Consider the following 25300-nt stretch of genomic DNA (forward strand, 5'->3'; position numbering starts at 1 on the left):
TCCCGCTCTTCATGGGAAAAGGAAACGGACTCAAACCTCCTGATCGACCGCAATACAGAGTAAATTGAAGGCTCATCACTAAGCGCCCCTCAACTTATTCTTTCCCCGATCCGCTCCCACTGATAGACTGGAAACTTAGCTGTTTCTGGAAAGGGAGCCGGGATGGCGGGTGCTGCCGTAGGGAAACCAGCCAGATGTCACTCCTTCCCGGTTCCCCGGCCCACCCTTGGGACTCAAACTTCATATGCCAGATATAGGGAAGCATTATGCCACGCCATAAATGGGGAAGGCGACATAAATGTTGATTGTACTTTTGTTCTGAGCGTAACGAAACACAAGACATTGCCCCGTGAAGGGACTCTACGGGAAAGCAGAGCCAATGACGTGCCAAGAAACAGGGGGTCTCCGATGTCTTACGGAGCCAGTTAAGTGGCACACTATTCTCGGATATGAGTTATGGAGGAAATCTCCTGAAGCCACAGAGTTTCGAGGCCAAAGCCATTTTTTTAACCAAAGGTGTCACCGGGTTGGAGGAGAAAGAGTGGGGATGCACATCAGAGACTAAATCGGAGTTAGGACTTTACGTCTTCATATGCTCGGTGCGGAGTACCTGATTGTCGGTACCTCCCTACAATGGTTAGTATGAAGAAATACTTTTGCCTATGTATTAATGAGGAAGGGTACTAGTACTCATTTGTACAGTGGAAAAAAAAAGGAATTAAAATGTAAAAATAAATACGGATACTCGTAAGTGAAAAAAATAAAATAAATTGAAATAAAATTGAAATATTCAATACGGAATAAATCCACAGAACCACAGAACCACTGTCCCGGAATCCCCACGTCTGAGCGTTGGGCCTTTTTTTCTATATGTACTCCGTACTGTTATACAATACCTCTTTCGGTATTATCGTCTGATTTCTTGTTTCTCTATAATAATTGGATTCTTCCCTCCTGTCAACTTCTGCACTGAAATTCCATGGTCCACTTTGATGTTCTTCACACTTGACATATCTCGTGTGGAATAAATCCCGACACTCTGGATATCAACTAAATCCATTACATTCCAGTTCGAATAATGCCTCAAGATGGTCGGGAAGACAAGCCTGAGGGCTTCTCTAAATACCTTAAGCGGGTGAAGACCGTCCTCCGTCCTCGGTCAATATCCAAACGACAATCTATAACGCCTGGGGTAGCCGCTCCAGCCGAAACTACGTACGATATACAACATTCTTCTACTTCAACACTCGAAGCTGACTAGCATTGCCTAAATATAGTGCAGAGGAAACATCATCATCACCGGCACCGGCACCGGCATCAGTATCGGGACCAGCAACAGCAACAGCATCCACACCAGCACCGGCATCAGAACCAGTCTCAGCACCAGAACCAGCCGAAGAGTTTAGCTCAGGTCCAGTCATGATCACCCACTACAGCACGACCCAACAGGAAAAGGCTCGCGCCCTCTTCGCCAAATACGGCCTGACCGTCGACACCAGCGACTGGAAGACACCCCCGGACCTCCAACTCACCCGCGTAACCAAACCAATCCGCATGCGAGTACATCGTACCTGCCACCGCTGCGAAACAACCTTCGGCAAAGAGAAAGTATGCGTCAACTGCCAGCACACCCGCTGCACAAAGTGCCCTCGCCATCCACCTGCCCGCAACAAGGATGGTGAACCATCAACCCGCAAGCCCAAGAACTCAGAGACCTACGTCCCCCAACCCTATATGTACCCCAGGACCACGAATCTCAAACTCAGCACCACCAAGGAGGTTTCAATCAAGATGGCGTCGCCCACGGGCGGCGCGGATTTCGTCCATCGACCGGTGCGCCAGCGTGTCCACCGTTACTGTCACTTCTGTGCCTCGCTCTTTACCCCCGGCACGAAGGAGTGCCCCAGTTGCAGCCATGTGCGCTGCAAGATATGTCCGCGGGACCCGGCTAAACTCGACAAATACCCTGATGGCTATCCGGGCGATGCTGATCCGCCCAGGCCTAGACCCGAGCGGACCTGGAAGAAGCCTCGACAGAGAGTTCATTATGTATGCCATGTCTGTGAGACTTGGTTCCAGGGTGATGCGGAAAATTGTTCGAATTGTGGTCAGGCGAAGTGTGAGAAGACTAAACGAATCCCGTACGTGATACCAACCCTACAATTTATGTGGCTTGGGGTTTCTTGCTAACTTTCAATTTCTTTCTGCAGACCTAAAAAGGTGAAACGAGAAACAGACCCTGAAGTTCTCAAGAGCATTGAAGAAAAGCTAGCAGCTATGGCGCTTGAACCAACAGACACTGCTGAAGCGGCGGCTTGAGCTTGCAACATACAGCGTCGATTGCCCGATTTATCTATACAGCCGACCAAGACCAACACTCCTTTATGATATCCCCTCGTTTGCCACTGATTTTGTCTCCCGTTATTCATACTGCCTCAAAGTTGATCTATCCGATGATGGCTTTGTCATCTTTATATGCCTACCAAGCAAGACAGAACAGACATAACATACACATAGTTAGGATGGCATTAACATCTGCGCCTTGAAACGAACCCATTTCTCTAACCGAGGTCAGCTCCAGGATTCTGCATCGGAACTGAACCCAACGCCTAGGTTACACATACCTGCGCCTGCATCCCCGACGCAGAACCCGATGATGTGTACATTTCCATGACGGCCGCATATCGTATATTACCCGCTACGTTGTAAACATACGGACATACGGACATACGGCTTGGTGTACACATGCAATAGTCGTAGTTTCCGAATACAGAACCCGGTGGCAATGCAAGTCGGGGACGTAAACCAGGAATTCCACTTAGCCACCCAAATAAACTATCGCACCCACTTTCCGCTTCCTGGGATAGCAACGTCATTCTAGACCAGGAAAAAGAGCGCATCGAACCCCTCCACAATCCCAACGGCGTTTATTCTATTCCACGCGGTCTGGCCCACATACCTAAGTACTTTCTACGTCATGCCACATAGTGGAGACATGGAGACATGCAGACATGCATGTGCAATTGCCTCGTCCAAGTACATCGTGCATCGTGCCGACTATCTGCCTTCTCTTCTATTAACTTGATGTCCATTTCAATGATTCCAAATTCCACCCTATCTCATGGGTATGATATCTACCGTTAAATGATGTGGGGTGGCACAGCGCCACGGAAAGCACAAACCGGAATCCTTCCGTAGACGCATCGCAGATAGAAGAGTGATTTTCGGCCGAATAGGACATGCATCGTACCACGTTTGAAACATAGATACTCCTTCCAGCTGTCAGGGGATTTAGCGTTGTAAAATGACCTGGAACAGGGTGGGTTATGTGGGCAACACAGCCCGTGTGGTTCCGTTTGTACGGTCCGAGCCTTTTTTGTTATTTTATTTTACTTTGGTATATATAGATTCAACCCAGTTGAGAGTGGTGCATGACTATTGACGGGAATTACCAAATATTGCATATTCGGTTAACGGTTTACGATATACCTAGTCTCGTTGCAAGGATTGTTATTCCAGAATGGAATGCATTAAAAAGGCCAAGTCAGAGCATAAGAATGCATAGTGGGGCAAAGATAGCACGGAATGCATGAGCGCTGGTTATTGGATTGGAGATATCACCCATAGCCGCTGATATCTCGATTTCTGGCCCTTTGAGTTCAGTCAGATATTTCCTATTGTAGTATGATCTGTATGTTTTGATGGATAGAAGGTTTGAAGGGATTTCGTATTTGATACTTTCAAGATACGGCGTAGCGAGTGGCTCATCCATTGATCTCTCAAAATGGGCCGGTTCAAGATCTATACAATATATTTACTTGCTTTTTCCCGCTAAACAAAAGTACCCCTTTACCCCTGTCACTCACCCCTGTCACCTGTCCCTACAAGGTAATTTAGAGATCCCCCCCGTTTCTACTCCGTACCCACCACGGAGTAGCCGAGTATGGAATCTACTGCATGGAAAATACTGCAGGGAAATGACTCGCCAGGAGATAAACCCGGAAGTCCGGAGAATGGGTTACCCGCTGTCACAACGCATCCTCGCACAGGACATCCAGATTGTTGGGTCGCGGGGTTTGCAATTTTCTCAAATCCCGAAGTCTAGACACAGCCTACGGAGTACGGAGTGCGGGATACTTATATGAAGGTTCGGTCAAAAGTACCTGGAATATGCACGGAGCATTATGCCGCCAATAAGTCAGGGGGTTAATGGTCGTCTCGGAGCGAGAGTGGACAACCCGGGTCCGAAGCGCTGGGAATTGAGCGGCTGGGAGAAAAGGCGTTCTTTTCTTTTCTTTTTTATTATTTAATAGTGGCTGGGGCTGAAATCCATTCCCAACGGTCAACTAACCCAATCAAGAAGTTATTTCGGTCCTTTTGTTCTCCATTTCTCTACTCTGGCGATGGTGATGATGGTGAATTAAAGAATGCGGTGTGTCGTGCCTTGTTGGGATTAGCGTGCTCTTGCCCCTGTATGGTTATCCCTATAGGTCCCCTCAACTTTTGTGGCATTTCATCCTTCCTCGAGACTCTGTAGACTTACGAGCAAAGCTTGGATAACTTTGAACATGACTCCCGCATCATTCATCTATCACTCATGCCACCTCGTCATCGAAGCGCCTGAGCCTCGAGTATGCTTTCGAGAGGAATCCAAGCATCCGAAAACTGAGTTGTAGTCATTGGAAAACGCGGGAAACGCAAGCCAAGGTAGCGATTATTGCGGGAGAATATATAAGCGGACAGAAGCTGCACATAGCTCCTTCTAGAGCGTACCGTGAGGTATTCGTCCAATGGTACTTAGTGGCTATAGTCTGTAAGATAGGAGTGGATGGGTTGAATTATAGTGTCAACGAAATAACATTGTATTGAGCAGAATTGCCGAGGATCACGAATGTAGTGAGGGTCAATGGGATAACAGAGCTACAAAAGTAGCCTGGGTTCGATTCCGACAATCTCAAAGGTTTCGACGGGAAAAATTCCAGCTTGGCTTGGGTGAAGGATACAATGAGAAAAGTGACAATATGAAGCCACGAAGAAAGGCGGCCCCGTTACCCGCCGTTGTGTATGGAGAAGACCAGGACTTGTAGATCGAACTTTGGTATCTGAAGCCGTCAATAGTCGGGAAAAGTTGCTTAGTGTACAGCCTAGCAACCTCTTCAACATCTTCGGTTTCAACAGAGGTATCGAGTTTTACAACTCTTTCCACCCCTGGATAGTTATCGCCGGGACTCAAAAACTACAATGATGAATACAGAAGCAGAGCTCCTTGGGAAGAGCCTAGGTTTTCTCCACCAAACTGTCTTTACCAAAGCGTCGGGTTGAAGGATTCGGAGCTGTCATATCCTTAGCGGATTCTAACCGCGCGTTCGAAGGATATGCCTTAATCTACTTAAAGTTTGTCTTCATGATTCAGGGGGCTGATCTAAAGTAGACCCACCCAGGGGAGTGCATATTGTAGTATGTATTACGGATTACGGAGTACTCCGTACATCTCTTGGGCTTGGTGGATTCGGTGGGTTTGGTTGTTTCTGCTAGTTTTGCCTCTTGTTAAGTCTATGCTCTACGCTTGATCGATCAATGCGCGAAGTAGGATTAACTATGTCAAATTTAGGAGTTTCACGTATACAAATAGTCCCAACTAAAACAATATTCTCAAGAGGATCAGTACCTTCCCGATTTGGAAAACATGGAAGTTATTGCTGTTGCCTTCCATGGTTGTCCGCATTAGCTCTAAGATCATCCAATAGTCAGGCCATTCTATATGTCCATGCCACGGCTATCGGTTACACGGGATGGCCATTCTTTCTACCTAGGTGACGAGGTGCTATGTTAACACGTTACTTGCCAAGCCGTTGAACTACAGGTCATAACCATTCCAAGATGCCACATATGACTATTCACAGATTAATCTCAGAGCACTTCTGAACCTTGATCCTCCGACTTAGTTGCTCAGTCCCCGCAGACTCCTCAAAATCAACATCATTAACGCGGTCCACCCGACGCCCCAAAGCCCGCCGAATAATCCAGTCCTTGCTATTGATTTCCTCTTCACTCTGACCATCCTCCATAGCAGGAATCCGATCAGATCCCTCCAACCGATGCAACATCACACTATCCTCGGGTCGTGCAAAGTACACGAGACTGTACCGCGTCGACTCAGCCTGGAGCCCGGGTGGCGCCACAACCCGGTGAATGTTCGACCGAAACAGTCCATTCGTAAACTTGACCATTGCATCCCCGAGGTTTACAATGGCATGACCGGGAAGTGGTCTGACATAGACCCATTCGGCATCGGCACCAGGCGGTAGCACTTGCAGTCCGCCCAGTCGGTTGAACAGAACCGTCACGCTTCCGAAGTCGGTGTGCTGACCCAGCGCCGTACGTCTATCATCTACTGGCTGTGGTGGAGCTTTGACGAACCGTACCTGGTCGCCGCTTACAGCGTGCTGTCGGTGCAGGTTGGATAGCGTGCCTTTTGGTAGGGCAAGTTGGTCGTTTAGGATCTCCAGAATTAGGGTTACGATTTCATGTGATCCCCGCATGAAGGATGCCAGTCGGGCTCGGCTTTTATGTAGGACCTCTGGTGCTGGCAGAGGATCACTGACACTCAAAATATCATCTTTGGAAACCTGTAGATAGTTGGGTCAGCTGTCATGAAGATCCAGTAGATGTGCTGACGGACATTGTAGAACTCGTTCCGATCTAGATTCCCCTGCTTGTCAATCACCGCAGCCCCCTGCGCTTTATATCCGAAGTACGAATTCTGGGCACTGAAATCATACTGTTGTTTCTCCTCGAGGCTCAGCTCAAATAGTCTCTCGCCGACTTGGAACAGGTTATCTGCGTCGCCGAGGAGTGACGAGCCTTGCTCTGAGTCAGATAGATCCAGATAGAAGAATCCAATGTCTGTAGATGCTTGGAACAGTCTTTCATGCTCTGTAGGGTCACCTGCTAGCAGCTTCTCCGACGATAGTCGTAGAAGAGGTGCTGTAGAGACGTCATCCGGGAAGGGTGCAAGCCCTGGGAAGTTGTTGGGGATATTCTTTTGATCGGTCTGAGACTGCATGTTGGTATAAGCAAGTTCAATAGAACTAACCGCAGATAAATATGTAGTTATCTCGAAGTGTCTTTCAGGTAATTTGTCACATTTTCTACGTGTGGGAGGGATGGCAGCTCTGCAATATATTTTACCTCGAAGATGATCTATGCGGGGAAGTATCAAAGAGCCGAGGGACAATCTAAACCTACCTAGGCAATAATTGAGAGAGTTTCATGTCGGAGAATAGATCTGAATGTAGAAAATAGAAAATTAGACATGGGTCATGTTCAAATAATGAATATAAAAGTGGTTATACCTTTGATCTATAGAATCTAGGGGGGCAAGGCTATAAACCTGGATAGGAACCAGGTGGTCGTGTTCTGGGTCTGGCACGACGTACTGCTCAAGCACCACGCGATGACCCAGATGGTCAGCGTAGGTACGCACTTGTTGCCAGCCGCTCTCTTCCGTGGCTAATTGGGCCTTTGGGGTATTTGAAGAGTAAAAAGACTTGAGAACAGGATTTGGTATGGTCGATAATAGTCATATAGAATCGTGCCCGTTAGTGATAGGAGGGGCAAACTCTCCCTTTCAGGTGTGATACTCCACCTAGGGCGTTCTGGGTTTCCGAAGTAAATAGTATTGTACCGTATAAATCTCGTCTAGATAGGTATCAGTTTAGACTAAGTTTGTGAAAGGCTCAGATACCTCATAGCCGTTGATCTATGACGGTGTCTGGCAGTTCATAGAGCAGAATGAGCATCACTGATCAAGCTCGCTTGCGTGGGAGGGGCCATCGTTGGCCAGCTCAATCGGCGGAAGAACGCCATACCTCATTTACTATTTACGTCTAGGTAGGACAATTTTAGGTAGTGTGGCTGCAATACATTAGCAACTGGACTCCATATGATTGTCATTCTCTTCTTCGAAAGTAGCCTCCTGTCCGGGCAGACACAGGTAGCTCGGGTGGCTGGCTTTTACCCTCACCACTCGATCTCCAAAGGAGCTGTGCCTGTTCACACCACTGAAAATGCTCTAAAAAGCTGTCTTGCGCATACACTTTGTCTCGAGCCTCGTATCCCCATGTCGTGTCCCTAGTGCCGATAATACCTTTTTCGATACCAAGTTGACACCCAGCACACGAAATCCCGCGTTCCACTCTGCAAGTCTGTCTGTCGTAATAAGGGAGTGCACAAGACCCCATGAAGTTGATTTTTTGATTTCGGTTTAAGCCCGCTGGTTGCGGTTGCCGTCTGCAAGCCAAAGTGGCCTGATAGAGAGAAACGATCGTAATGCGGGAATTTTGAACAGATTCATTCATCGAGTATATTCCAGGTAAGGCCTTGAATGATCTTAGTCGGTCTAATTCGGCTTTGGTCATATGAAATTGCTTTCGGACTGAGGCGAGAGTCCGCACTTGGGTTTCCGAAGACCACTGGAGGCAATTAAAACAGCACCTCTTCCAAATTAGGAGGGATATAAACCCGCCGAATTCGCCGCATAAATTGCATGCTTTAGTACATAATGCGTTATAAAAGTCGAATAGAGAAATGTGGATAGCAAGTCGTGTTCGTAATAAAGCACAGAAGAGGTTTAGTCCATAAGAGACTACCCTCTGATACTGCTGGAGAGAATCTACTATTTGTCTTGATCGGAGGTTTATTTGTCGAAATTTGAATAGAGAATGTATGCCCAGACGGTACAATGTGTCAAATAAGAGCTCGAGGGGTAGCCGGTCGAGGGAGCCGACTCCAACATTTGATATCCGCTGAAAGGGTGTTGCTATTGACGGGCGAATATCGACGTGTTCACGGGGCGAGAACCAGATGACGGATAGACAGTAGTCTCTGCGGTGGTAGGCGGTGGTTCGAACAATAGCTTCGGCTTGTTCTTCGTCGAAACAGTGTTCGGTGGCGGAACGATATCCGTAGGGCAAAAGGGTAGCCATTCTGGACGTTTGTCCGGTACCCGGGGTGGAAGGGGTAAATCTCGACAAGAATCACGACTCGTCAGTGCACCTCCCTGAACACTTCTTGGAGCCCGATATTGTCGTATAAAAGACGCGACTGAATCACCGACCTGGTTGGCTAGAATTCATTGCATGGGGATTTCAATGGCGTTAAGGAAGGGTTTTATTGTTGATTTATTGTTGATAGGAGCGCTTCACGGACTATCTTATCGGCGTGTGACATCAGATAATTTTTCTCCAACCTCCAACACTCCACGAACGCCCAACTCCCAGTCTCCTATCCCCTAGAAAGGCACACCAGCATCCAAGAAACACAAAATGGCCTCCTCTCCGGCCCCAAAAGCCCACATCGCACATACCCTTCTCTCACGCGCCCACTCCCCAGACAGCGCGACCCAACAATTCACCGAGCGCATCAAACAAAAGCCACTCTTCCTCCGCGCAACCTCCCCCTCAGCATCCGACAACCGCTCCCGGCGTCGCCTTCACCGCCTACGCAAGAAAGAATACTTCCTCCGACACCAGAAACCGCGACCGCTGTCAGCGCGCGAAAAGCGCAAGTCAGGGCTGTACGACCTGCCCAAGGAAGAATGCAAATACGACATTTTCAAGGGCCTGCATGAGCTGTGGGTCGGGTATATGCAAGAGATCCTAGATGTGAAGGCCGGGGTGCATAGCTATGTTTCGCCGGCATCGCATGGAAGTAAGCTTGTCAGTGCGGATTACCACGGGGCTGAGGTCGAGGTTGTGAGGAGTCGGTGTGCTGGGAGGGTTGGTGCCAAGGGGATTGTGGTTCGAGATACGAAGTTTACGTTTGTCATTGTTACTGAGGAGGATGAGATGAAGAGTGAGTTTCGAATTTTGGAGTGGAAGATGTGGTACAGGAATTATGCTGACTCGGTTCGTTTGTACAGCTATACCGAAGGAGCATACTGTCTTTCGGTTTACGGTGCCGGTGCCGGTGCCGTCCGAGGGCGTGGAGGACCAGCAGACTCAGTCTGATGCAAAAGTTCCCATGCCGTTGGTTTTTGAGTTGCACGGAAACCAGTTCGAGAATCGGTCTGTGGACAGGGCTAATAAGAAGTTCAAGTGGAGGAACATCGATTACATTTGAGATCGTGGTCATTGTATGGTTCTTCTCAATTTACTACAGATGGGATTGACTGCTCAACCGTGAAGCGGCCTCGAGCGGTGCACGTGCGCTCCTGCCATAAGAGCTTGCTGCCGAGAATCTTTAAGATTCGAGCTTCATGGCCACATTTTGGGGAGACACGCCTGTGTTCTATGAAGTTAAGACTCGTTCTTGTCCTCGCCAATCCCACTGCCTGACGCCCGAAGGTGGGAAGGTATACATCCCACACACGATGAAGAAAAGAACACCGAGCACAAGGTTGCAGTTCTGATAACCCATGAAATGACCAGGACGGTCAATTGGAATAATGATGTTAATGAAGAAATTTTACCCTTCATCACCCATAGGTTGGCCAGATCTCTTTAACAGGCGAAGCATATCTACAGCTGCGACGTGATACTACAGATTTACCAGGACCATCAGTGTAAGGCGTATATGTCATTTGATGAAGAGCTTTTTGGCGAATGGCATCACGGTCATACGATATGCTATTTTAAAATCGGGGCAATGCATGGGTAGACCGGGGACAGAACGACCCTTCTTAACCACATGCCGTTTCCCCTCGCAAGCCTCTGGCCGGAGTCGCAAGAAGACCACCAATACTCGTAGGGCCAAAAGCCCCCCAGCCAACTAGGAGCTTGAAGATCTTCTGGTCCATCTCTGCCAGAACAGCCTGGGTAAGGCGTGCGCTCTTTCACCCTGGCCGACTTTGCCTAAGGCCGTTGTCGTATTCTCATACCCGTTGCCAATCATATTTTTCTGTTGATTTGTTTTAATCGCTCGTCACCAGTCGGGTACTGATATGCGGTGTAATCAGTACGCACATCAGCTTGGTGACCTACAGCGAGCGAGATCAAAACGAATCGCGGGAATGATATCATTGGGAACAGGCAGAAAATACTAAAACGGGCTTCAACAAAGTCGGCCGGGGCAAGAGCGCATGCCTTACCCAAGAAGCCGAAGTGATGGTAGATCACCTTTGGGTCGGGGATATCATCTGCATGTTTGTTCATGGAGGATGATCCAAATCACCAGCCACGTATTTCTTTCTTGCCTAGTATCAATGAGACCAAGCACAGTAAAGAGTCGTGCATCTGTTTCGAGATACCGGAAGGCAGGCACGGACGATCCGGTGGGGAGGTGCATGAACCATGGAATCATAATCATTCCAAGGGCAAATCAAAGGCACGAGCCTGATAGATGGGAAGATAAAACAAACGAAGGACGTGGAACCCTTCGCGTCCTTCATCCCTCACATTCCAGCCCATTCAAGACTGAAAGCACGCACAGTATCCACTCGATCAGCCTCCGAATCGACCTCATCAATTCCCTTCTGTGCTCCGCCGATCAAGAAACCCTTCTTCACACCGGTTCCCAGTCTTCCGCCAACAACAAGATCCATGATATCAATATTTTGGTCCCAGTCGTAGGACACCACGAGGAAGTGTGAGTGGAAACGCAATGGATCACCCGGGTAGGCCATGTACTGACACCCGAAGCGAAGGCCGGGAGAGAGGAAGTATCCTTTAGAGTGAAGGTGGGCGAAGAGAGGATAGGAGGGTGGCACCGCGGGTGCTGAAAGGTGGCTCGATGGTGGAGGAGTAGAAAGGGGCGGGTAAGATGTTGCTGGGGTAATGGCCACTGCACCCTGAGGAGGTGTGCTCGCTAAGGCGGTCGATGGAGACGATGAGCGATCCTCTGCGTTGAAGAGGTCAACGATGGCAGCGTTCTTCGGCGACGGGGTGGAAGTGGCCTCCTCAGGAACCGTAGGCGTTTGGGCGGCGGCAGCACTGGCGGTGGCTTTAGCCTTGGCATTTGCTTTCTTTTCTTCTAATTTCTTCAAGGTCTGTTCCCGGTTGCGCTCTTTGCGGTCCGACTGGATGCGCGAGACATGCAGGCCTTGGGATTCGAGGTCGCGGATGTACCGTCTGCGATCCTCTTCTAAGAGGGTGTTCATGCCATCGTGTGCCTTGGCTTCGTCTACGATGCAAGCTACACCCTTGTCCACTAACAGACGTGCCTCCTCGGGCATCAGCTCCAATGGGAGACCCAGGAAGACATTTTGCTGAGGGATCTGGGGCAGCGTCCCGATGAGCACACCGCAGATGTGATGCTCACGTCGCAGGTATGTCACGGCGTCAATTGAGAACAACAGGTATCTACCGGATACATAGGAGATCGGGATAGGAAGGTCTGGTTGGAAATCCATATTTTTTGCTTTCTGAATTGAGATTTGTGGGATATTATTTCAATGATTCTGTGGCAAGGACAGTTAGCGCTTGTCCAATATGCAAAGATTGAGGTTGTGGCAAGGTAAATTTGGGTATCGCGAATCATTTTCCAGTACGTTTCTCAGCAAGCGCCCAGTGACGTATCAAAGAGCTTCAGGGGATTGACAGATTTGTATTTAAATAATCATGCGAAGTGGGGGGTAAGAGAGATGAGAATGAAGCTTACCATTAAACAAGCATTAGAGTGTCGAGAAGACAATCCAACACCCAGAATTGCCTTCGGTTTTCACCAGCAAAGCCAGGGTGGATTACAAGAGAGAAGAGAAGAAAAGAAGAGCAAAAAGAAAAAACGAAGAAAAGGAAATGCTGAGCTTATGCGCTAGCCCCTTTTAGGAATAGTCATCTTGGCAAGCGAACTGCTGCTGAGCATGTTGTTTATCATCATCTTCATTGGCATTCATCGAGTATTATACTGAGACATCATGGGTTTCCTACTACTGCTGTTCCTGGTATTCTTTGCTCCACTGCTACTCTTTGTTGGTCAGTATTGCGCATCCTTTCTTAACTGCCTAGGTAGGTAGTCCCGACCGCATTACTAACACCGAACAGCATGGCTTGCAGCTTCATCTTGCCTGGGGGGTCGCCTCCGTGCTGTACGACCAGGACTGGATGGTTACGGAGCGAGTTACCTCCGCACAATGGCCAATTCAGGTCCTGCTATGTCCGAGCAGATCGAGATGGAAGATATGCTATCAGAACCAGGCACCCAACGGCACTTTGAGGAGGACGATTGAGTCTAGGGAATCACACCAATCACCGATTGTCTTAGAACTCGAGATCTGATTTCTTAGGCATTCCGCCTGGAGCCGACGCCTCTTGCGCTTCTGTGTCTCCTTCAGCGGGCGGCAGACTGAACGGTTTGATCTCGAATCGCCGACGACTTAGAACAAACGCCCAATCTTGTCCAACATTCTGATCACTTCCACCCCCGCGCTCATGCAAAACTGGAAGCCGATGCGTCTTGAGCATACCTTGCGGTGGTTCTTCTTGTGAGGTCGCTGCTCCCGAGGTAGCCATGGCATCCGCAGAGTGCGGGAACGGACAAAGCTCAATGACGCCGTCGCTGAGCAGTTCTATCCAGCGAACCAGCCCCGACGAACGGGGATAGAGAGACAGAGGCACAGTGATCATTGCAGTCACACGGGTGTTATGTGCACTCATTAATGCTTTAAGGGCGTGGAAGAACTGGAGCACATGTTCGGGTTGGGAAGCGTTGGGCGGGTAAATTGTGGGGTTGAGCAGAGAAGGAATGACGATGCGGTGGATTGTATTGGCGGCGCTGGATGTGATTGCGGTCTGGAGTCGTCTAAGGATAGCGGGGAATGGTGACTCTTTCGAGGGCATAACTGGGATGAAGGACATGTTTGTGATAGACGGATGGGTGAGACGTTTCGTGAGATCGAACGCATGACAGAAAGCGGGCGCTTCTTTTGCTGCTGCATCCTGTTCCCCAGGATTAGTAGGGGCTATATTGATCAGCATATTGAAGCTAGAAGCAGTGTTTTGTTTCAATACTCACCACCCCGCGAACCAGCCACTGCCCCAAACTCGCCCAATCGCTCGTATCTCCATGCAATTTTCATGCGATCATCCTTGCGCCTGTCTGATCGCTTTTCATCTAGAGACTCTGCCGAGCCAATCAGACCAGGCAAACTTCGGCCCCATTGCTCTGGCACTCCAACCACATGGACCTTCTGCTCTTGGATTACGCCCTCCGCCGCATAGTAACGCAGCAATGCGCCTGCAAAATCCGTAGTTCCGTTTTCTTCAACCAACAAAATTTTTCCCATTGGAAGTCCCGCATGGCCTGCAAGGAGATTATCTAGAGAGCGAGTCCCTGTCGAGGTTGTTGGCCGTCCATCGTCGGGGGAGGGGCGGATGCCCGGCGTGGTTTCTGGCGCAGCGGGCTGTGAGGTGGCATTGGGAACAGCGTTGCGGTCAACTCCAGGAGAAAGACCGATGTTTCGCTTGCGAAACGACATGACGGGAAATTTCAAATCAAGTTAAGAACAAAAAAAAAGCTAGTAAAGCTATGAACAAGCGGTTGATGTCAAACCAACGGAATCGTTATCGGCGGGACCAAAAAGGCGGCAGAAAAAAAAAGCTTCAATTCTCCGATCAACCTCTCCACCTCCTACTCCAACTCTTCTCTTCACCAGTCTTGGACCACCAACCAGCCATTGCACGCCTTTGTACCTACAATAACTTGAGTACGATAACCTGTGGATAAACCACTCCACCCAAATCCCTATCCATAGACCGAAAAGCCAGCGGTCGCAACCTTCATCATGTCCGACCCGCTCCTCTTCGAAGACACTTTCACGATCACCTCGGTCAACGCCCAGAAGTATGACCGTGTCTCCCGTCTTACTTGCAACTCGAACGATGCCTCCCTCACTTTCACTCTGGACGTGAACACTGAGCTGTACCCATGCGCGGTTGGCGAGTCGCTGTCGCTCGCTCTGGCCTCGACTCTCTCTCTTGACGGCAAGGAGGACACCCGTGCCAGCTGGAGGGAGGTCAGTATGGGTGAGCAGTCTCTGGCGGATGACTACGATTACGTTTGTCACGGCAAGGTGTACCGCTTTGAGGAGGGTGCCACTAAGGATACCATGTGAGTTTGGTCACTGATGTCCAGGTTCTTGCGGACACTAATCTTTACACTTCCAGGGCTGTGTTCGTGTCCTTCGGAGGTCTGCTGCTCTACCTGGAGGGCCCCTACAAGAAGCTTGCTCCGTTGAGGATCGATCACGTGTACTTGCTTCTCAAGAAATAAGCTTGCCTTTGTTGGAATTATCTTTTTTTTTTGCTTACGACCTTGGCACGGGATGAGATGGATCTTGGATTGATCTTGAGGCAAAGCCAAAATGGCGGAAAAATCGGTGTATTTAAGCCGGACCGATGTTCATATCGTTGTTATGGGGTGCAGCGCAGGCGTTCTTTGCATTTTGATTTGGGGATACCAATAGATTATCATAACAAACATGATTTTCATGGGATCGATGAGATGAACCTTGACCGTTCGGTACGTCTCGGGGCGGGTTGGCTCCGCGTATAGCTGTAATTGCTGATGGCAGCAGCACGGTGTGCCTCGATATCTTCACTAGCTATATGGGGGCTGCAAGTCCTACAAATACTGCCTTCATTTTGCGGACGGGAACGGAGTCCACACAAATGCAGATTTTAATTGCGAAGTTAAGTTGACAGATCTTATGTTCACCATACCTAATATGTCTCCGGTTATGAAACAAATAATCTACCTCACGCAATGCGAAGCAGTCGGGTATTCCAAGCGACGATGCAATCTAGCAACAATGGGCAAGAAATCCGGCTCATTCTCCGGCGTCAGCAGCCCATGCCTCACAAAGAAATCAATCATGATATTAGCACAATTGGGCTTGAACTCGCCACGCGCCAAAGCCGCCTGCACCTCCGGAACCGATAACAACTTGAATTCCTCGACCTCATTATCCCCAGGCATCGGGATAATCCCAGGATCAAGCCTGAGCTCATATACATATTCAACCTCTGGCTGAATGAGGCCCGTCTCGCCGCCCGCGCGCGCATCCCGCACATGCGAGTACGTAACACAGCCCACGGAGACAGTTCCAGCCCGCACCACTGCCTCGGGCAGGGATGCCTCTTCCATAGCTTCGCGGACGATACACTCAAACGGCATCTCGCCGGTGCACATGCCGCCGGCAACGGTGTTATCGAGGAGGCTTGGGTAGGTTTGCTTGTTCCTCGCGCGACGCGGGACCCAGATCTTGATTCCGGATTCATCCTGCACGTAGCCTGTTAGATGGGCGCCGTAGGAGACAATGCCGAAGAGCGGGGTTGCGGCGCGCTCCATCTCCAGGAGGAATTCTCCGCCCGGGCCGTAGACGGCGTAGTTCTCGTTGCGCCAGCCTTGTAAAACTTCGAATTTACCTTGCTTCACAGCTTCGTCTATGTCAGCGGCGACGAGCTTGCTCCGGTGGGCAGGGGTGACTCCCTCTGGTGTCACTAGTGTCACGGTCTGCGCGGTCGAATCGATGACCCAGCTTTTTTCTGACCAGGGGAATTTCTCGACGACTGCATTGAGGATGTAGCCGAGTGTGCAGTCGTATCCGGATACTTTGAATGTATGGTAGTTGTTCAGGTTCTCCGTGTATGCGGCGCGATCATCCTCGTAGTAGGGGAAGCTGCGAGGTGTAAGACGAAAACGCGAGCGAAGGGAGCAATCAAGTTGGGATAGCTTTACTTATCGCATTCGCCGACCAGGTCTAAATTGGATTTGCCCATGATGCCTTCTGAATGCAGAAGCTGATCCCAATTGTGAAGTCGAAGTCAATTGAGTTGATATACCAGACCTTTGTTTAGCCAAGCCAAACCCTTATCGACCGCCGATAAGGGCAGCCCCCTCTTATGTCATTTCATCATCGAAAAACAGAACAAAGAGGAAGCTTAAAGAAGCTTAAAGAACTGGACAAGGAATCTTGAACGCAACTCACCTAGCCAATTCCCGCTCCACCAGCTGCCCAAGCTGTCTCCAGCTCGTCCAACCCCTACCACCACACCATGTTCTCCGTCGTGGTCCCAGGCCGCCCGTGCCTAACAGACATCATCGCAATAGACAGCCAACCAAACGGGCAAGCAACCAAATTCGCCTTCACAATCCCACTCAGTCCATCCCTCAGCGAAATAGTCGTCTTCTTCTTACCAGGAACAACCCTCCCACCGAACACCGGCGCCGCAATCTACGCCCAACTCCCAGACCCAAACACCGGCCATCCCTCCGACTTCCGCTTCATCGGCGCATTAGCAAATGAAAAGCCCTCGGGTATCTTCACCGTGCGCCCAGCGGGCGCGTCAGCGCGCCGCTCAGAAGCCGAGGAAGAAGACGACATGCTCGACGAGGGCGGCGCCAGCGGCGGTGCTGCGGGCGTCATGACACTGGGCATTTCGATCGAAGATGCGCAGAATATCGCGCCGCAGCTTGCTGCGCTGGAAGCGGAGCGTCCTTCGGGTCAGACGTCTATGGCGCTGGTTCCGCAGGCTGCGGCGCAGAGACAGGTCTCAACGAAGGTGCTGGCGCAGCGCATTATTGGCAATGCGTTTAATTTCCTCGCTAGCTTTGCGCAGAATGATAAGGGACAGGATGTTGTGCCATTGAAGAGCTTCCATAATTGGTGGGCGAAGTTTGAGCGTCGCATTGAGGCGGATCCTACATTCTTGGAGCGTGAAGATCCAACTACTAATGTGTGATCCGTGGGATCTGCGCTCTATAGCATTTGAACATTGGATAGGCTGATCTGTAGTTGATTGGCCAGGGGTTCTTTTCGGATTGCATTTGTTCTTGACTCGCTCTCGGCGGGTTTGCAGCAAGGAGTAAATGACATGTCTTACATGCACTGGTTAACGAGTCTCTTTCTTGAGGTGTGACGGTATTCTGCTTTTCTGTGACCTACTGGAGTTCATCGTATGTATAAAAAGGTTCGGTTCTATTTTGACTCTTTATTGATAATAAGACTTGGAAAAGCTGAAAGTGTACTACCATCCCCATTGAAATATAAAACATAAAACAGGCACGCCTTTGTATTGATATCATCTATATACTCGTCATAAGAATTTATATATACAATCCTGGACCTTGTTCCTTCCCAGGTACAATAGTAGAAGTATGGTCATAACAAATCCCTCAGAACACCAGGCCCAGTTCCCCCTGCATTCCTCACGCCAGCCATAATACGCAAAAGGAAAACCAATCCAAGAAACAAAAAAAGAAAACGACCGAAAAGTAATCAGCATACAGTTGATCCACGCGATATATTCTGCAACGATGCATCAGGCCTCAATCGAATACCCGGCGCATAGCAAAGACTATACAACTCATCGACATAAGTCGCAGGCGCAGCCTCACCACCAGCAACAACCGCCCTCGTGTCCCGGTTACCAAGATTATTCTGATTCGACTTCTCGTGAAGATGTGTGTAATCAACGCGCACCTCCTTTCGAACAGTAATATCCCGCAACGCAGTCGCATTATGATCCACAAACGACTCCTGGGAGTACCGCGAGGCGGAGCCCGAGTTCAAAATTGGCGCGCTCTTGCGCGATGGCCACAGACGCAAGATGGCCAGTTTAGCCGTGGAGGTGAGGTCGCTCTCGCTGGCGGTCGAGCCGGAGCGCACATCTGTGCAGAAGAGTTCTTGCCCCAGTTCGCGGGCGAAGTCGTCGCGGTCTGTGAGGGCTTCGTTTACTTGTTGCTGGACGCGGAAGAGACGGAAGGGGGTGAAGGTGTAATCTGGGTTGGTGATTTGGGTGTCTAGTGTGCCGACGACGCAGAAGCTTAGGAGGGTGCAGTTGTTTTGTATGGCTGTTTCGGGGTTCGAGGAGCTGCTGCGGCAGGGGGCTGTTAATGGGCGGGAGGATAGTTTTGCTGCTGCGCGCATGTCTTCGGGAATGGTTTTCGAGAGGGATATGATGGATTTGGTGAGGTTGGTGCGGAAGTCGACTAGGTTGGGGAAGGCTTGTGCTGCGTCGGCGGACTGGAGGTATAGTATGCATGCGTCCATGGACCATCCATCCATGTGGGAGATTAGTTCTAGGTGGTGGACATGGAGTTGTCTCATTGGGAGGGTTGCGGATGGGAGGGGGTTGCCGACGCCCTTTGCGGTGAGGATCTCGAAGTGATCGTGTACCGTTGGGCGCATCATGAATGAGACGAGGTGCACTCCCTCGTCGAAGCCGCGGTTTGAGCTTGCGTAATCCCGCATGTCGCCGAGGGAGGTGATTAGGTTTGCTTCGGGGACGTGGATGCGTCGAGAAAGCATTGCTGTGACATGCTCAATGGTTGCGAATCGGAATCCCTGTGATCCCAGACGTGCTGCCTCATGCTTCTGTAGCTGGCGGACGGTGAACATCATTTGACCTTTGCCAGTGCGAAGGGACGAACGGCCCATAGCTCGAGGAAGTCGGGAGATGGGGATAGCAGTGGAGAGAACATCGTCGTAGAGTGTACCTAGATCTTGGAGAGGCAGAGAAAGTTGATCTGAGAGCTCTTGGGCTGTGACACAGAAGAGTTGCTTGAACAAGGTATCAAAGTCAGTTTGCAGCTCCGTATCCTTGTCCATAATTACTCCACGGGATAGCATGTGTTTCTCAATGGCGCTTTCTTCGGAATCAAGACGGTTTCGCATGAAGGGAACCAGGTCTTTCACAACAGGCCAGTTCCGAGTTGCCCTAAAGGCCCACAGGAAGGTAGGGTGGGTGCGGGTGAGGTCGTCATCTTTGAACGTCTGGTTCGCAATTCGTTAGTTCGAAACTCCTCCTATAATCTGGCTAAGAGACATACCCGTCCGATATAATGGTCGACAATCTTCCTCGTAGGAAGCAAAGCCTGCGGCGTAACCATGATTCGTCCAGTGGGATCAAAGTAAGCACAAGCGAGAACAAGCTGATGAGCACGAGTCGTCGACTTTCTGCGATTTCGCCCAGCAAGAATAGCGCACATCGACAAAATGAGACATGCAACACAGGCCTAGGCAGCTATCAGTCTTCAAACTCGCATCCTTTCGGAGAGATCCCAAACATACCAGAACAGTGCAGATAATAACAACCTGGCTCCTCGACAACTGAGTCCCATGCATGTTTATGCGGTTGTGATCCCTATAGATCGTTCCAACAGCCGCAGTCCAATGCATGCCCGATACAGCACATGCCAATAAGCAAGCACAGATTCCTCGCCTCCACCAGCTATCCGTCCAGGTAGCTCTCCAGCGGAAGAAGATGCCCAGAGCAGCGGTACTGGAGACGATGGCAATGACTGCTGAGCCCACGACGTTGGCGACATGGTACGAGCACCTATAGTTCGAGATTCCGAGTTGACCGATGTAGTGCATACCGCAGACAGCGCTACCAGTGAGCAAGCCTCCGACGAGGATGCGGATATAGCCTGCCTTCTCCTCCACACCCACGGCGTAGAAGGCAAAGAGCAGTACTACCACGGGGAGCACGAAGGAGGTACCCGTGAATGCGACATTATACATGGCTTGCACGTGTGGCTCGCCTTCGCCCAGGACGATGGCGCGGTTGCCGATGAAGTGCATACACCAAATTCCTATGCCGCCCATTGTGATTGATGAGGTTAGGAGAAGGTACCTTTTAATTCTTAGATTAGTTACGTTGAATTCTGAAGTTGGTAATGGTAGGATTAGGGCGTACCAGTTGTATAGACCTGATCTCGATGTCCGCCGGTGGAGCAGTTCCAAAGTGGTTGTGCATCCCATTGCACTGATCACATAGGAGAGGATGATATACCCCGCCAGGTATCTGACCCGGACGAGCGGTTCATGGTCTGTCGTCGACATTGTGAAGGAAAGAGAGAAAATAGGTGTGGGTATTTGGTTATTCGCACATTTGGCGAGTACCACGTATAGTTGGAGGGCACGATAGTCAAAGACGACTGTTCTAATCAATATAAAGGCGACGACATGGAGAGGATTGCTTCCTAGTATAAGTATGGAGAGCAAAGTAAAGAATATGAAAGATCACGAAATCCAAATTAATGGGATAAAGCTAGATGTAAACATCTTATAACACCAGGGTACATCAGCCAGCCCAAGCGCCCCTCTAGCCGCATATTATAGCTCCACGCTAGAGCAAAATCCTCCGATTCTAAGTTCACAAATGAGCTGATGTGTATCAAGCTGGCGCCCTAGTGCGATTCAGACGCGAGATCCACCGAAAGAGCCATGCAATGGGCTGCAAGTGATATCCCGTGTCCACAACTCGCGTGGCATACAAACCACAAAAAAAGGAAAGAAAAAAAGAAAAAAACAAGAAAGTGAGTACCGAGGCCCGGACCTGCAAGAATAAGTTCAACCAAATTAGTTGAATCCAATAGTATGCATCAACAGGGGGGTTGTAAGGCCCCAAAACCCCATTCGGGCTTGGTGTGGCTTTGCAACCGATGCCAACATCCCATGTTGATTCGCTCGGCGAGATCTAGATCGGATCGGTGCGGATTATGAACTGTGGGGGCAGGATGGCTGTTTAGGCGTATCAGAGCCCTAATACAACGCCAATGCTTTATTAATCCTATGGGATATACTTTTCTGTGTCTGGATTTTGAGACAACTCGGATAATGGGGTTGTATTAACCATGGAAAGTAGACCCCTGGACGGAGTCTCCGAGATAGCTTTTCCTTGTAGGGAATACTCCATACAATATACTCCGTAAAGAGTGGTGGTTTGTTCTATTTAGATTAATTGCTGGAGCCTCGGACCAAGCTAACAAGCGAGTTCAGCTGCACCTCAGCTGCAGTCAGGGAAAAAAAGTCACAGGCCCACTTGGATGGACCATTTAGGTCTCTTACTTCGTACAATTGAGTATATAAAGTATATTATAATACTACAAGACATACAATATAAACCGTTCTTCCGGATATGTTAACCTTGGAAAGATATTGATTAATCACATTCCAACACGAACGCCGAAAGCCAAAAGAATAGCAATCCACAGACAGGGATGTGCCCCTAGGCTGCATGGCTTGGGAGTTCATATACGACATGCGCATCTAAGGACGATTAGCCAATCAATTAATTAAAAAATTTCTCGGCAAAAAGCGAGAAAACAGATCAAAGTGGGCCATATGTATGTAAGTCCCACATTGTTGATGTGCATATAGATTAAATGCCCCGATAAAAGCCCTATCTCGAAGCGCTTCCTCGCTTTCCGCTTTTTCTCGATGAATCACAGGAAAGTAAAAGCAAGTTCGTCCAAAGACGAAAGTTCTGATCAGTTTTGTCTTCGAGTCCACTCAGATCGTAGCATCGCCTTGGTTAAAAACTATTTCGACTTGGTGAACGCCCCTATGCCCACTTTTGAGGAAGGGCTTTCTGGCACCTTGGATATAGTGGATAGGTCCTAAATGCTATCCTCGGTACTCTAAATATACTTGGTGGATGTGATCTCTCTATTAAGAAAAAATAAGAAAAATGGAGCGAAGTCACTAACTGCCGCTGTCAGTTGTCAATCGCGTGGTCGTCATGCGTAAAATAAGAAGATACATAGAAAAAGCAATTCTTGCTAAATCGGGGTTATATGCACAGTCACTTCATAGTGGCTTCGGGGATAGTCAAATATCAAGCCGTTTGTGCAAGGTTTGGTATAGATCAATTCTGTCTCTTCAACATTCTACCTTCCTCTCGCTTACACTTACTATACTTGATGGGAAAAGCCAAAATCAAAATCCAGGTCTTGTCATTGAAGCATAGAAAGCGCCCTACGTGTCTCAACTACACTTCCAGGATGGCTACTTCTCCATCTTGATGTGGCCTTCCTTCCAGTCCTTCTCCAAAATAGCCATGCTCACTTCATCCCACCACTTGCCATCCTTGAAAAGACATTCCTTCCTTGTTCCCTCTGTCTGAAACCCCATCTCCTCGCATACCTCGCCCAATCGCATATTCCATGATGGAACGTCCATCTCCACCCGATGTAGACCGGCACTGTTGAACGCCCAGTTCAAGGCCCACTCGACTGCCTCGGCTTCTTGGCCTTGGTATTCCTTCAAGATACCGATTCCAAGCTTGGAGCATCGGTGGTGGGCCATATCCCGATGAGACGACTCCAAGAAAAGTGTACCGATGAGGTCGGATATGTCTTGGTACCTGTCGAGTTCATAGATCATCACAAACAATTTTGAGTTCCTCTGGAGATGTTTGGCAACGCTGGAGGTGAATTTCATGTCCATCGGTCGTGGGGTGGATGCACAGAAATTGATGATTGAAGATGAGAACTGCTGGATAGAATTGAAGAACAAATCATGTTCTGCAGGATCGTAACTGATGAATTTCAGGTTCATAGTTTGGAACGCGTCCAAGATGCCCTCTTCGCCATAGTCATTGCCCGAATCAGTAGCCATACTTGAAGTGAATGATGATATGTTAAAGTAGGCTGGGGATGTGGAAGGATATGGTAGATGGAGAGAAAGATGATGGACAAGCTAACAACTCACAGTTTATATAGCAGCTATTGAGTTGTTTGTCGTCTAGCGGACACAAACCAACACTTCACAATTGCGCTATGCAATTGGACATCAATCACAGCTGTTCAACGGCCGTTCTACAAAGGACTGTGGGGAATTCCACTGCAGGCTGATGCATGTGATCTGTCGATCAGGCTGCATGCAAGCTGTACAACATAGGACAGAACTTGTATAAATGCACTTTTCCTTTCGTAACTCACCAGAGTCCTGGGTCATTCTTTCTTCATGTACGTAGAACGAGCCCATCTGGCTTCCAACCCCACAGATAAGAAAAAGCAAGCGAAGAGTTTACATCACAGAGACTTGTGGAATGGTATGTATTCAGTATTCAATTAGATTGCCCATCCCTCAGAGAAAAAAAAAAGCATAGATGAATGGTATGATCAAGCACGAATCTCAAATTCCAAATCTATTCAAGGATAGCCTTGACACCAGCCTGGATGGCAGCAGGGTTAGCACCCTTAACCTCCTGCTTGCGCTCACCACCCTTGTAGAAGTGGAAGGTAGGCATAGCAGAGACGCCGTTGGAAGCAGCGACCTCAGAGAGCTCATCGACGTCGACCTTGTAGAACTGGATGCCGGTGTGGGTCTCGCTGAGCTTCTCGAGGGCAGGGGCGATGGCCTTGCAGGGGCCGCACCAGGTGGCGTGGAAGTCGACGACGACGGGGCCGGTGGCGTCGGTGACCTTTTCCTTGTACTCGGCGACGCTGGAGGAGTATTAGCTGGGTTGTCTGTGATGTTGTACAAAACGATGTCTTGCGAAATGATCACGAGTGTGTAGGGCATGTTTCTGGGATCCAGATACAGAAGCGAAAGCGGGAATATGAGAGTAAGGTCGGACTTACGACTTGATAGGAGTGACACCCATTTTGAGAGATGAAGGCGTGAAGCGGGGGATAGGTGTGGAAGAAAAGGGTCGGAAAGCGGCGCGCTGGACGGAAGTCGATCGATTGAGTAGCGATGAAACTCCGGAGATGGTTCTGGGGGTAGAACGAAGAGTTGAAGGCTTGAACTGGAGTGGATATGAGTATTTCGATTGGAGGGGTAGAGTGAGGGGCGTTAGGTTTTTATAGGGCCATGACGTTCGCCGGGGCCAGCAGAGGGGATTAGGTAAGACGCGCTGAATAATGGGTCGGAGCTGGCCCCGTCTGAAGGTCCGGAAGTCTCTGGAGCTTTGCTGGTTTGATCGGGATTCTTCCAAGGGGAAGATTTCAATTGGGACTTACCATGGTGAGATTTGTCAGTACTAGTACTTTTTGTATCCTTTACCGATAGAGTGATATCAATGGGATCTAAGAGAGGTGAAGCTTACAGGATGACGTGCTCCCGACCTCCGGACTGACCTCGGGTCGCTTACGAATTAGACGGAGTCTGGACTGTCAGCATTTCCCGGTCTTGGCATTTTTAAGTGAGTCTTACTAGTATATGTTCTAGGACCTCAGAAGAAGAACGCAGAGATACTCACTCTCACTACCTTTGTACCTTTCTTATATAAAGCTAAAATAGAAGCGGATATAAGGGGCATAGGCATAAACATAAATAGGCTAATCTTATCAAGCTCCGGGACGAAATTCCCCCGACTATTCTCGTCGAGCCCGGGATACTGCCAGACGGCGTTTGGAGGATTCCACAGTGACAGACACCGATCAGCCCTCCAGGGCTGGAGGATCGTAAGGTTAGGCGCGTGCCTTCCTGCACAAGGCGCCCCAGTCCAAGGCAGGGAACTCATAAGTCAGTGGCAGTAATGTATGAATTAGGCACAGCCATCCCAAATCATCCTTCACTCTAGTAGAATATGTAAGTTATAGAGCAGGTACCCAGGTAGAATCAAGGAAA

The 25300-nt window shown here is 49.3% G+C and overlaps 13 protein-coding genes across 13 annotated transcripts; 5 read left to right on the forward strand and 8 right to left on the reverse strand.

Moving 5' to 3' along the window:
* Positions 1 to 1078: 1078 nt before the first annotated feature.
* Positions 1079 to 2319, forward strand: N7489_000858 (uncharacterized protein; the record flags this gene model as incomplete). The annotated part of the gene is made up of 3 exons (XM_056706613.1): positions 1079 to 1215; positions 1278 to 2141; positions 2211 to 2319. 3 exons carry the CDS (start codon positions 1079 to 1081, stop codon positions 2317 to 2319), a joined length of 1110 nt encoding a protein of 369 aa, XP_056570915.1.
* A 3578-nt stretch (positions 2320 to 5897) lies between these two features.
* On the reverse strand, positions 5898 to 7066 carry N7489_000859 (putative oxidoreductase, 2OG-Fe(II) oxygenase family; the record flags this gene model as incomplete). Its single annotated transcript, XM_056706614.1, has 2 exons — positions 5898 to 6629; positions 6683 to 7066. 2 exons carry the CDS (start codon positions 7064 to 7066, stop codon positions 5898 to 5900), a joined length of 1116 nt encoding a protein of 371 aa, XP_056570916.1.
* Positions 7067 to 9326: 2260 nt separating this feature from the next.
* Positions 9327 to 10122, forward strand: N7489_000860 (RNase P/RNase MRP complex subunit; the record flags this gene model as incomplete). The annotated part of the gene is made up of 2 exons (XM_056706615.1): positions 9327 to 9855; positions 9923 to 10122. 2 exons carry the CDS (start codon positions 9327 to 9329, stop codon positions 10120 to 10122), a joined length of 729 nt encoding a protein of 242 aa, XP_056570917.1.
* Positions 10123 to 10889: 767 nt separating this feature from the next.
* On the reverse strand, positions 10890 to 11153 carry N7489_000861 (uncharacterized protein; the record flags this gene model as incomplete). The annotated part of the gene is made up of 1 exon (XM_056706616.1): positions 10890 to 11153. The coding sequence occupies one exon, from the start codon at positions 11151 to 11153 to the stop codon at positions 10890 to 10892; it is 264 nt and encodes an 87-aa protein (XP_056570918.1).
* Positions 11154 to 11392: 239 nt separating this feature from the next.
* N7489_000862 (tRNA splicing endonuclease subunit SEN34) lies at positions 11393 to 12349 on the reverse strand (the record flags this gene model as incomplete). The annotated part of the gene is made up of 1 exon (XM_056706617.1): positions 11393 to 12349. One exon carries the CDS (start codon positions 12347 to 12349, stop codon positions 11393 to 11395), a length of 957 nt encoding a protein of 318 aa, XP_056570919.1.
* Positions 12350 to 12853: 504 nt separating this feature from the next.
* On the forward strand, positions 12854 to 13165 carry N7489_000863 (uncharacterized protein; the record flags this gene model as incomplete). The annotated part of the gene is made up of 2 exons (XM_056706618.1): positions 12854 to 12911; positions 12981 to 13165. 2 exons carry the CDS (start codon positions 12854 to 12856, stop codon positions 13163 to 13165), a joined length of 243 nt encoding a protein of 80 aa, XP_056570920.1.
* Positions 13166 to 13196: 31 nt separating this feature from the next.
* N7489_000864 (elongator complex protein 4) lies at positions 13197 to 14413 on the reverse strand (the record flags this gene model as incomplete). The annotated part of the gene is made up of 2 exons (XM_056706619.1): positions 13197 to 13897; positions 13951 to 14413. The coding sequence occupies 2 exons, from the start codon at positions 14411 to 14413 to the stop codon at positions 13197 to 13199; spliced, it is 1164 nt and encodes a 387-aa protein (XP_056570921.1).
* A 306-nt stretch (positions 14414 to 14719) lies between these two features.
* On the forward strand, positions 14720 to 15207 carry N7489_000865 (DNA-directed RNA polymerase core subunit RPB8; the record flags this gene model as incomplete). Its single annotated transcript, XM_056706620.1, has 2 exons — positions 14720 to 15045; positions 15102 to 15207. The coding sequence occupies 2 exons, from the start codon at positions 14720 to 14722 to the stop codon at positions 15205 to 15207; spliced, it is 432 nt and encodes a 143-aa protein (XP_056570922.1).
* A 480-nt stretch (positions 15208 to 15687) lies between these two features.
* N7489_000866 (thiamine pyrophosphokinase-related protein) lies at positions 15688 to 16715 on the reverse strand (the record flags this gene model as incomplete). The annotated part of the gene is made up of 2 exons (XM_056706621.1): positions 15688 to 16615; positions 16675 to 16715. The coding sequence occupies 2 exons, from the start codon at positions 16713 to 16715 to the stop codon at positions 15688 to 15690; spliced, it is 969 nt and encodes a 322-aa protein (XP_056570923.1).
* A 276-nt stretch (positions 16716 to 16991) lies between these two features.
* On the forward strand, positions 16992 to 17678 carry N7489_000867 (OPI10 family protein; the record flags this gene model as incomplete). The annotated part of the gene is made up of 1 exon (XM_056706622.1): positions 16992 to 17678. The coding sequence occupies one exon, from the start codon at positions 16992 to 16994 to the stop codon at positions 17676 to 17678; it is 687 nt and encodes a 228-aa protein (XP_056570924.1).
* Positions 17679 to 18214: 536 nt separating this feature from the next.
* Positions 18215 to 20782, reverse strand: N7489_000868 (MHYT domain-containing protein; the record flags this gene model as incomplete). Its single annotated transcript, XM_056706623.1, has 4 exons — positions 18215 to 19711; positions 19768 to 19953; positions 20009 to 20573; positions 20637 to 20782. The coding sequence occupies 4 exons, from the start codon at positions 20780 to 20782 to the stop codon at positions 18215 to 18217; spliced, it is 2394 nt and encodes a 797-aa protein (XP_056570925.1).
* Positions 20783 to 22729: 1947 nt separating this feature from the next.
* N7489_000869 (GNAT family N-acetyltransferase) lies at positions 22730 to 23341 on the reverse strand (the record flags this gene model as incomplete). Its single annotated transcript, XM_056706624.1, has 1 exon — positions 22730 to 23341. One exon carries the CDS (start codon positions 23339 to 23341, stop codon positions 22730 to 22732), a length of 612 nt encoding a protein of 203 aa, XP_056570926.1.
* Positions 23342 to 23873: 532 nt separating this feature from the next.
* Positions 23874 to 24693, reverse strand: N7489_000870 (thioredoxin family protein; the record flags this gene model as incomplete). The annotated part of the gene is made up of 3 exons (XM_056706625.1): positions 23874 to 24171; positions 24310 to 24476; positions 24691 to 24693. 3 exons carry the CDS (start codon positions 24691 to 24693, stop codon positions 23874 to 23876), a joined length of 468 nt encoding a protein of 155 aa, XP_056570927.1.
* Positions 24694 to 25300: the final 607 nt, after the last annotated feature.

The sequence above is a fragment of the Penicillium chrysogenum genome, assembly GCF_028827035.1.
Source record: "Penicillium chrysogenum strain IBT 35668 chromosome Unknown utg000001l_segment0_segment0, whole genome shotgun sequence".
In the NCBI taxonomy this organism is placed as follows: Eukaryota; Fungi; Ascomycota; class Eurotiomycetes; order Eurotiales; family Aspergillaceae; genus Penicillium; species Penicillium chrysogenum.